Consider the following 11,496-nt stretch of genomic DNA (forward strand, 5'->3'; position numbering starts at 1 on the left):
TCTCAGCCTCTTCTTTGTGTCGAGATCAATTTTCACCCTAGTTGTTTCCCAAAATATAAATGTTTTCACTGTGTAAATAGTTTTCAACTCACCCATGCATTTGCAGTTGACCTTGTAGTGAACAAATGGAACGTAGACTAGAAGGCCTGCAAAGATGAAAAATGATGCATACAGGTACTCGATCTGCGGAGAGTCGATAATAGGAGCTACTATTAAATACAGAGAAATCAAAAGCACCGTCCATGGTATGATAATTGGAACCTGAAAGTAAAAATAAACGCTGTTAATAATTAGTTGAGAAGTTGTAGTCACATGACTTAATCATTTATCAGTTTTCTTCCAATCTGTCTTTGTTTTAGTTGAAGTCAAATCTAGAAAACATAATACCAAAGTAGGAATGTGCAATAATTGGGCACGATCGGATTATTTTTAGGGGGTGCCAGTGGCGTGCGGTGGGTTCAGTGACAGGGCAAGCTGTAGCGTTCGCCATCCGGGGGGGGGGGGGGGGGTTAACGTAGTCTCTTTCCCTTCCTCCTCCCCCTAGCCTCCCTAGAAAATTCTTAAAATTTTACTTTATATGCTCTGTATTTCGGATGAAATCTGACGGAACGTCTTGAAAAACTGTGGCTTTATTTCTTTCTCTCTTCCTTATGATTTCGTTTACTCAACTTGTTTCGAATGTTATTGATCATTGGAGGACGGCTCCATGCTCTTAACTCCTAATTTTGCTTTAAGAATTTTTTGAGTTACTTAAATTTCCCCAAAAATTAGCTTTCTGCATTTAAAACATGATTCAGAATTGTCTAATTCATCAGCAATTAGATCCAAGTGAGCGAAATTTTATAGAATTTTAGGGCATTTGCTCCGGAGAAGTCAGCTGATCGCAAGCGATTCTCCAACGCATGGGTTGGCCCGTGTTCGGGCCGCGCAGCGCGCTGCGCCACCTCCATCCGCCCTGCCGCTTTCCCACTGCTGTGGCTCTACACGTATTTCTGTCTCTCTCTTTTTCTGTTTTTAATGCAATTTACTTACTGAACACCTTTTATAAATTATATTTGCTAAAATGTTCAACATGAAATAGGTGTAATTTTCTTCTTTCGTTTGAAATCTTCGGGCAAGCAGTGCTTGCCTTGCTTATCCGGACCGCACGCCACTGGGGGGTGCGGAACTGCGTACCCGGACCCTTTTACACTCCCTTTACACGAACCAAAATCCGAGACCGACAGTTTTTTCCTGAATCACCTCACTGTACTACGAAGCTATGGCTTCTTACAGTTTTCTGCGGAGTAATATATAGTTTCCAATTTTTTTGTTATGTAAATAAGAAACTCATTACTGGAGTGTTCAATGCGGTAATCCAAGATTGCGCGAAAGGTCTAAGAAAAAATATGAGGATTGCGCGAATACCGTAACATCTGCTACAGGAATGCGCGAATTTAATGACGTTAATTTAGGGTAGAAGTTTGGCAAGACAGGAAACATTTCGAAAATAAACGCATTTTTGTGTTGACGCTAGCTTAGGTTGGTTTGTTGAACAGTCATCGATGTCTTACCTTCTGATGATAAATGAAGTGAAAAGATTAAATAATAGTCGTGGGTATGAAGAACTTTACTAACTTTTCTCGGAAGAAGTATTTGATCGGGAAAAACGAGGCAACGTTGGAATGCTTATACGACGTCTAAACATAGCATGGGCCATTGAGGCTCTATTATTCGATGCCGCAAGCCGCGATTATTATTTGAGCGCGAGTTCAATTAATCGCTACAAACACAGTGCGGCCGCGCCGCGGCGCGGCGTTAAGCATATACTAGCAGGAAACCCGTGCTACGCACAGGAAAACCCCACCATCAGCAATCACTGTGATTAGTGATCAGTTACTAATTGTGTTTCTGAATTATTATCTACTATTTCAAAATTGGCGAGACGCACTGGTTTGATTAAAAAGTTGATATTAGTAGTATGCTGCTATTTTGGTCTGTTCTGCAATAAGCTCACATGATAATTATAATAATCAAAAATTCCCAATCAAAAGTTGGTTATTTTCATAAAGATTTGTTACTTTTGTCAGTTCAATGTTTAATTGAAGTTAGCTGGTGAGTTTCAGCCGCGAAATAATTACGGGATTTAACCAGCGGTTTCGTTTAATTCACAGCAATGGCGGGTTTGTCATCTACATCGCGGAGAAAACTTGATTTTTCCTGGGATTTTGTAAAACAAATTAGAAATTACACGATAATCACCACGGTATCACGGCAAATACGTCGTGTTCCTAGCGAATTTTTATAGATCATTACAATTGCGCGTTATTCACATCAATATCGTGGCATACACGCGAATCTCTGACTCAATTAAGATTACGTAAATGTGCGCATGAAACTCATAAACATCTGTTACTTGAGATGGGCGAAAACGTATGATTTTCCTTCAATTTTGTATGATACCACATACCCACTCCGGAGTTCAAATAGTTGCTCGCTTCAATTCTGCTTGTTAAAAGTGACGAATTGGAAGAATCCAATCTTAATTTCACGAGAACCATATGGGATGTAACCATCGGTTTCCCTATATAAGATTTAATGTTTTGAAATAAAAAAAAAAAAAAAAAAAAAAAAAAAAAAAAAAAAAGAGCATTAGCGATGATTTAAAATTTTGCAAGTAAGACTCATGTGTTTTGGTTAAACTATGATAGAAACAGAAAGCAGGTGAAGAATGTCGAAGCGATGTTCTAGTTTTGCTCCGCTGTCAGCACCGCGTCTGCAGGCGCACTGCGCAGTGTGACCGAGCCGTCATCACAGTATAGAACGCCTTCAATCTAGCAAGCGGCAATTTGGACATCTTCCGTGGTGAAATAGTTGTATCAAGAGCGCCCTCCACGATCGGAGTCAAATATTGATGAAATGCGCGCGAAACCCCCGCTTCTCCTCCGATTGAAGCGTTGCACACCGTCTTTATGTTCCATTTTGATTTATTTATTTTATTTTTGAAGCCAAGCAACAGCTTCTCTCAAAATTTCCCGAGAATTTGCCTTAATCATTTCAAAACAGAAGATAAAAGTAACAAAAAGTAACCCCAGGCGACGTGAAGACTAAATCACAACAATTTTTTTACTTCGAACTTGAGCAAGTAAATTTTTTCAAAAAAAAAAAAACAAACAAAACGAAACGGAAGGTTCCGCGGAGCACATTTTTCACTAATCTTGCAAAAAAAACGGAAGAAAACTCGAACAAATGCGCGAACCAATCGCGAAAATCGCGAACCAATGCCATAGAATGAAGAGACTACGTTAGTCTCTTTATTCTATGCCGATGCATAGACAGATTTTCCAGATTTTCACATCCCTGAGAGAGTACCACCGGCAACGGATGCACGAGTCGGAGCTCGCAACAATCATGGCGCGGCGTTTCCAACAGCGCGACGCCGAACTCGTTCCATCTTCCTCGCACTCGTTGGACGCTTAACTCCTTCCATCTTCCTCGCACCCGTTGCGCGTACCAGAAGAACACACGTAAAATTTATCAGCTGTCTTTCAGCGCGAAACGCGGAAATCGCTCCATCTCGCTCGCACTCTCTCTCGCACCAGTTGTCCTTACGGAAAAATCGACCCACGCGGACCACGATATCCCGCGAACCGGCGGGCGGATCGCGAAATCCTCCCTTATCCGGCGCCTCGGGGTAGAGAGGGATCCCAGTGCGGAATCTCAGGGTCACACGGCCTCCCGTTCACGAGATCCGCTGATACGTGAGTGAGTCAGTCAGTCAGTGAGTGAGTCAATCAACGTGAAGTCTGCTTTATTAGTATAGACTAGCAGGAAACCCGTGCTACGCACAGGAAAACCCCACCATCAGCAATCACTGTGATTAGTGATCAGTTACTAATTGTGTTTCTGAATTATTATCTACTATTTCAAAATTGGCGAGACGCACTGGTTTGATTAAAAAGTTGATATTAGTAGTATGCTGCTATTTTGGTCTGTTCTGCAATAAGCTCACATGATAATTATAATAATAAAAAATTCCCAATCAAAAGTTGGTTATTTTCATAAAGATTTGTTACTTTTGTCAGTTCAATGTTTAATTGAAGTTAGCTGGTGAGTTTCAGCCGCGAAATAATTACGGGATTTAACCAGCGGTTTCGTTTAATTCACAGCAATGGCGGGTTTGTCATCTACATCGCGGAGAAAACTTGATTTTTCCTGGGATTTTGTAAAACAAATTAGAAATTACACGATAATCACCACGGTATCACGGCAAATACGTCGTGTTCCTAGCGAATTTTTATAATCATTACAATTGCGCGTTATTCACATCAATATCGTGGCATACACGCGAATCTCTGACTCAATTAAGATTACGTAAATGTGCGCATAAAACTCATAAACATCTGTTACTTGAGATGGGCGAAAACGTATGATTTTCCTTCAATTTTGTATGATACCACATACCCACTCCGGAGTTCAAATAGTTGCTCGCTTCAATTCTGCTTGTTAAAAGTGACGAATTGGAAGAATCCAATCTTAATTTCACGAGAACCATATGGGATGTAACCATCGGTTTCCCTGTATAAGATTTAATGTTTTGAAATAAAAAAAGAAAAAAAAAAAAAAAAAAAAAAAAAAAAAAAGAGCATTAGCGATGATTTAAAATTTTGCAAGTAAGACTCATGTGTTTTGGTTAAACTATGATAGAAACAGAAAGCAGGTGAAGAATGTCGAAGCGATGTTCTAATTTTGCTCCGCTGTCAGCACCGCGTCTGCAGGCGCACTGCGCAGTGTGACCGAGCCGTCATCACAGTATAGAACGCCTTCAATCTAGCAAGCGGCAATGTGGACATCTTCCGTGGTGAAATAGTTGTATCAAGAGCGCCCTCCACGATCGGAGTCAAATATTGATGAAATGCGCGCGAAAACCCCGCTTCTCCTCCGATTGAAGCGTTGCACACCGTCTTTATGTTCCATTTTGGTTTATTTATTTTATTTTTGAAGCCAAGCAACAGCTTCTCTCAAAATTTCCCGAGAATTTGCCTTAATCATTTCAAAACAGAAGATAAAAGTAACAAAAAGTAACCCCAGGCGACGTGAAGACTAAATCACAACAATTTTTTTACTTCGAACTTGAGCAAGTAAATTTTTTCAAAAAAAAAAAACAAACAAAACGAAACGGAAGGTTCCGCGGAGCACATTTTTCACTAATCTTGCAAAAAAAAACGGAAGAAAACTCGAACAAATGCGCGAACCAATCGCGAAAATCGCGAACCAATGCCATAGAATGAAGAGACTACGTTAGTCTCTTTATTCTATGCCGATGCATAGACAGATTTTCCAGATTTTCACATCCCTGAGAGAGTAACCCGGCAACGGATGCACGAGTCGGAGCTCGCAACAATCATGGCGCGGCGTTTCCAACAGCGCGACGCCGAACTCGTTCCATCTTCCTCGCACTCGTTGGACGCTTAACTCCTTCCATCTTCCTCGCACCCGTTGCGCGTACCAGAAGAACACACGTAAAATTTATCAGCTGTCTTCCAGCGCGAGCCGCGGAAATCGCTCCATCTCGCTCGCACTCTCTCTCGCACCCGTTGTCCTTACGGGAAAATCGACACACGCGGACCGCGATATCCCGCGAACCGGCGGGCGGATCGCGAAATCCTCCCTTATCCGGCGCCTCGGGGTAGAGAGGGATCCCAGTGCGGAATCTCAGGGTCACACGGCCTCCCGTTCACGAGATCCGCTGATACGTGAGTGAGTGAGTCAGTTAGTGAGTGAGTCAATCAACGTGAAGTCTGCTTTATTAGTATAGATTAGCGCCTGTGAGACTGAGGGAATACTGCACGCATTGCGCCAAACAGAGCGGTCGGCGCGAGGCCCATATTAGCGCCTACAAGACTGCATGGATACTTCTCGCATTGCGCCAATCGCGGTGCAGTCGGTCAGTTGGCGTGAAACGCATATTAGAGCCTACAAGGCTGTGGGAATGCTGTAGGACTGCGCAATATCATTCTTGACATTCTGCTCCAGTTTTTAACCATAATTTAAGGGAAAATATGTATCCTCACTGTGATGATTCAGAAACTCGGATTATATTTAATTTTGTTTTGTTCCATTAAAAGAAAATAGAACGAACAAAAACATCGCGTCGAAATTGTTGATACTTTTATTTGAGATCACTTAAATAAATTCGCAGTAAAATTGTCAGAAAAACTGGGTGTAGCTCTTTTAACAGTGGTGCACGTTGCAATCAGAGATACATATACGCTTTCTTTCGGGTGCACCCATCGAGTTTTAAATCCATTCATCACTAAGAAATTTGAACATGGTTGTTCTCCAATATTAAAAGTGAAGTCTTTTTCAGTGGTTGGTGGCCGCGTAACAGCCACAGGCCCCTAGTTCACTTTTTGGATGTAAATGAAAGCTTCTGGGTCATTCGTGCTGCAGGAGCTGTCCATCGAAGAGAGACATTCCCGTAAGTGAGGAAGGAATGAACAGTCTTCCACGGTATAGTTATTTACCACAAACTACCAAGATTGCCGGATTATCACTTCCTCGTTGAATTTTGAATATTTGCGCAAAAAAGTGAGTTTTTAATACCAGAAAAATTCGCGCAATCCGATGCATCTCCAAAAGAAGTAAAAAAGGGTGCATTCGCGCAATCCTATCGCAGCCCTTCAATGTAAATAGAAAAATCAGCCCTGCCGAAAAATCTCTACTGACTAGCTCGATGTGCTGAAATAAGGCAGACTGAGCACATGGTAGCGTTATCAGAGGGTCTTTGTCTATCCATACTGAACTCTCTAATTACCCGTAATGGGGTAATTGTTACTATATTCCACAAACATTTTCTATGAAAGAACCGATGGCTGCAGTTCTTGTTCCCATCGAAAAAACAATTAAATAAACGCAGAAAAATTTGGCAAGGACAACCTGTAAAAACTTCAGTTGTTTGGAAAAGTGATACTCTAAGGACGCTGAGGTAAAATATAATGCAGGAAATGCAATTTTTAAATATTTGACTACACAAGTAGTAACATAGGCGGATCCAGGCCCTTTGAACGAGGAAAGGGGCGGAAGTGGGTCCGGGGGCTCCTCCAAGAAATATTCAAAATTTTAAAGCATTAAACATGCAGATTGACTCAACTTTGTCATGAAAAATTACCAAATATAAGCGTCCTTCTTTCTTCTTTCCTCCGTTCCTTCCTTTTATCTATTTTCCCCCTTCTTTTTCCTCCTTTTTTTCGGGCGAACAAGGGGTGGGACGTACGCCGCCTGGACCCCCCTCTCGAATCCGCCTATGAGTAGTTACTCTTTAAATGCATTTTAAACTATTGGATGACCCATTGACCCAGGCGTTTCTTAGACTCTCAGCTGTTTGTTGTACACGTAATTTGAAGTTTTCAATCAAGTAGCAATTTAAAAATAGAACATTGTGAAATTGATTACTTTGTAGGGTCTCGGGAAGTTAGGTCTAGTATAGCGCATGACAATAACAGCAAGCATTGAGCCACCGTAGAAAATCCACGCCGTGAAACTGAAGAAGTCGATAAGTGAGTTGATTGTACCCGACATGACCATGGCAATGGCAATAATTGACTGAAACAGATCATAAAATATAATTCATAAACAAAAATCAAGTAAAAAATATGAAATTTCCGTAATATTCCGTAAGCTTGCAGGACCACGTCAATTTTATAGAGTCTACAGCTCATATCGACGGTGAAACTACCAAACGACATACCTCGTTTGGGATGTTTAAAAATCTCCTTTCGTTTTATTTTTTTGGCGGAGGCCAAATCAGTGTCATTTCTTGAAATTTTACAGAATTTTCTTCGCACAGAGAAGAAAAATCATGAAATTCTTAAAGAATTGACCCTGGGTTGTTTACTATTAAAAAAATAAGGTATGACACAAAGTTTGCAATATCGCAAACAGAGATACGTGGTTTGAGTGTTTCGTCATTGATATGTCTTTCAGTTTTGCGCTTGTGCGAATTCATTAAGATTGAAACTAATACTAACTAATGTTTTTCCCTAAATGTGACTTACAGCTCAACACTCGATGTATTTTCGGCTAATTTCGCTCCTCACCTTTTAGGGTTGAAACTGCTTGTTAATCTACGCATGTATTTTTCGTTTTTTTTTTTTTTTTTTTTTTTTCCCTTTCTTTTTTATTTTCATGTTTGACCATTCGGAGGAATAAACTCAAAGCTCATAATCTTTATATCATAGTCGCAACAGTATATAAGCGAGCTGATACTAACACTGGTCGTTAATCAGTTTGATCCGACACTTTTTCAACTATTTGGGCCCGTTCACTTCAATGGCTATACATTTTAGATCAGTTTTTGTCCGTTCGAAGGCTCCTACTTATACTTACTTTTTTCTATTTAATGGAAGCGTACGAACAGACTTGAATGAAACGGTAAAGAAATAGTTTTTATCCATTTTAGGAATAATCACGGCAGATTATAAAGCGTTCATTTAGGTTTCACCACTTAAAATAGGCAATGAAAAACTTGCCACGTTGCAAATAGTGGTATGAACATTTTTACTTCACCGTCAGTAATGAGAAAATGTGTAACTGCGCACGCGCTAGAGTGACATTTCAGCGGTAATCGTGATACTCTGCCAAGAAGTCGAAGCTATACTGTAGAAGGCGCTCTGAGCAACTATTCAGCCACAGAAGTATTGCACAGTATCAAACGAAAATGAAGGCTCACTAACGTATGTAACTTGACTGGTATCGTTTACTCCTGAGTAGAGTCCTACTAATCCTTATATAAGTGATGCTTGTTTGAATAATTTTTGTGGAACTTGATGCTAGGGGGTATTTTTTGAAGTAAATATCGAATTTAAAATTCGAAAATGGTGAAAGTGGCAAAACGGCCCCTTCAAAATTATCAAACTTTGCAATCGAGCTATCTTCTTGTTTCCTAGGTGTATGCTAATAACCTTTGACTGGACTGCCTTTTGCAATTTAGATCTACAATTTCTGGTTAATTTCAGGAACCAAGTATGTACTCTTGGTTTCCTCAGGCACGTAAGTGTTTTTACAGATGATCCAGAAATTGCAGTTCCGAATCGCAAAATGTAGTTCAAATGAGACTACTTACGTGGAATATTAGTCCCGGAGCAGGAGTCAGTCGCCTGACGTGGACATAAGACAAAATATCTAATAGGTGTCCTTCACGGCTCGCTGCAAAACACAACCTGGAGACAAGCAAAAAACTGGTATTTAAGATTTTCTTCATTATAACATCAAAAATTGTTGTTAATTCATACCTCTCTGCTGGCTCCTTTCGTAATTCTTGAAGAATAACATAGGTGGATTCTCGTACGCCCGAAAATAAGGAGGAGGAAAACGGGAAGAAAGAAAGAAGGATAGGAACGAAGGAAAGAGGCAGGAGGAACGCTTACATTTGGTAATTACTCATAACGAAATTGACTCAAGCTGCATATTAAATGCTTTAAAATTTCGAAAGTTTTCGGGGGGAGTCCGCCCATACGCTCCCCCTTCGGAAATGTCGGGATCCACTTATGGAACGCAAGCTAGAACAATGTTACAAAACAGCCTGTGATAATGTAAGGAAGGGAAAAGGCAATTAAATGAAACCAGAAAGGGGCTGAAAATTACTAAAACCCTGATATGTAATCCATCAGGTTTGACTTATTATTTCAACACTTAATTTTATTGTCTGTTTTCAGATTGTCAATGGTTGGATCATGAGCCAAGACGTATCTGATTTTTCTGTAAATCGTTCTTAGCATCGTCTCTAGTTTTGTCTTGTGCACGGTTTTTAGCTCATGTCTCTTAGAGCTAAACAGCCGGTGTTTTACTAGAGGACTAAGAATGAGAAAAATACTTACCGACCAGCAGCAAACAACGTTCCGTTTGCTGAACCAAAGGTTGATATGGTCACCGACAGCGGCATTAACCATGCCATTAGCCCAAGGATTCGATTTCCAAAAGTCTGAAAAATTGAAGAAAATGAATGTCAATAAGAAAGTTCTCTACTCACTCAAAGAGTCAAGAGGGACTAAGATAGAGAAACATTGTGTGAGATAATTTGAAGTGAACAACTAATTACCTAACGAAATTTTACGCTTCCATTACCATTCTTAGAGAGGACCAGAGGGAGTTGTTCGTAGTAAGAATTTTAAATTTCCATATTAGAATAGACTAAAAACCGAACATTATTGATACGAGCTAAAAAGACCAAGACAAAGGAAATCGTATGGGTTTAATTCCACAAAATTCCTCCATTTTTAATTTACCGATCTCTGTCTCCCTCTTATACAAACACACACATACGTTTTCAGTGGTCCCTGTTACGCACCTACATATTATTCACCTTTTATAAAAGTAGTCTCATTGATTAAATTTCTCAGATAAAGTTTTTGTATGGGACACCAAAGACTGAGTTAAAAGCAAGAGCTATACAAAATTCATGACCTGAATACTTTGGTTTCAGATAATTTTAAGTAAAATTACTTGACACTTAAATTATATTCAAAATCGGAAACTTGATTATAACCGTACAGAGAGTTAGGAAAAATAAATCATTTTGTGATCCGAACCTTTGCTCTTTCGGTAGAGATCCGTCACCCCACTTCTTCACCATAGTACATTTCACAGAAGAATTGGGTGCTAAGAGCAAGATAGATTTTATAAAAGTTAAAAAAGGACATCAAGAATTTTGACGTGGGGATCACACGCTATGCGCAACCTGGAACCAATGGAAATTACCAAACACCAAATTGCACAGCAGGGCAATGTAATCAAACAATGAATCCTTCAAACATGCATCATAGCAGCTTTGATTTCTTGACTTTTCCATGTATTTTTTGGAAGCTTCTCCCTAACTCTTCTATTTTAAGTTAAAATTTTGAAGGTTTTTGATACTTCCATACCTACCAAAAATGGAAAAACTCATTACTTAATATTTGAGTTCCACAGCGCAGTTTCAAAAATCTTTGAATGGTGAGGTTGTACCGTAAGTATTGATTTTGTTGTTACTAGACAATTTATTATAAAATACCGAGAAGATGAAGCAATGCAAACTATTAAATGACCTCAGATGAACTTCTGTATTTGTAATTTCGCGAGGCATATAATAAGAGTCTGTGGCAGTTTTAAATTCTGAGTTCCCTGCATAATACAATCTCATTTTTAACTCTAGTCTCATCAAAAACAATTCATAAAACAATAAGCAGGTCATTACCACTTCTGGAAGTTTTAGGGGTAGGTAACGGGTTTCAATTCTCATCCGAACATGCTAAAGGAGTATAAGCCTGAGGAAGTCAACCCTTTTTTCTCTCTTTTTCTCTCTCGTAGCTGACTGTTAGAAAATAAATCCTCATCTTTAATCTCGTAATTATTTGATGAACCTCTTTACCTACATTTTTTGGCGATTTTTGAGAAAAAAAGGTTGCCAAACTTCTGCATCCAAAGTATTTCTGAGTTCGAGCGATAAGAGCCATTGAGTGCATTGACTGAGAAGTAGGT

General features: G+C 39.7%; 1 protein-coding gene across 3 annotated transcripts in view; it reads right to left on the reverse strand.

Annotated features, from left to right (window-relative positions):
- The window catches only part of sbm (L-type amino acid transporter sobremesa), a 98,879-nt gene that overhangs the window by 3,466 nt on the left and 83,917 nt on the right, over positions 1-11,496 (reverse strand). For all 3 annotated transcript variants that reach the window (XM_019043103.2, XM_072299786.1, XM_019043102.2), the window contains exons 8-11: positions 9,858-9,961; positions 9,104-9,200; positions 7,435-7,584; positions 93-261 (exon numbers count right to left, since the gene is read on the reverse strand). In XM_019043103.2, coding sequence (XP_018898648.2) covers positions 93-261; positions 7,435-7,584; positions 9,104-9,200; positions 9,858-9,961 — 520 coding nt within the window. The remainder of the gene's footprint in view (positions 1-92; positions 262-7,434; positions 7,585-9,103; positions 9,201-9,857; positions 9,962-11,496) is intronic.

The sequence above is a fragment of the Bemisia tabaci genome, chromosome 4 (assembly GCF_918797505.1).
Source record: "Bemisia tabaci chromosome 4, PGI_BMITA_v3".
Classification (NCBI taxonomy): Eukaryota; Metazoa; Arthropoda; class Insecta; order Hemiptera; family Aleyrodidae; genus Bemisia; species Bemisia tabaci.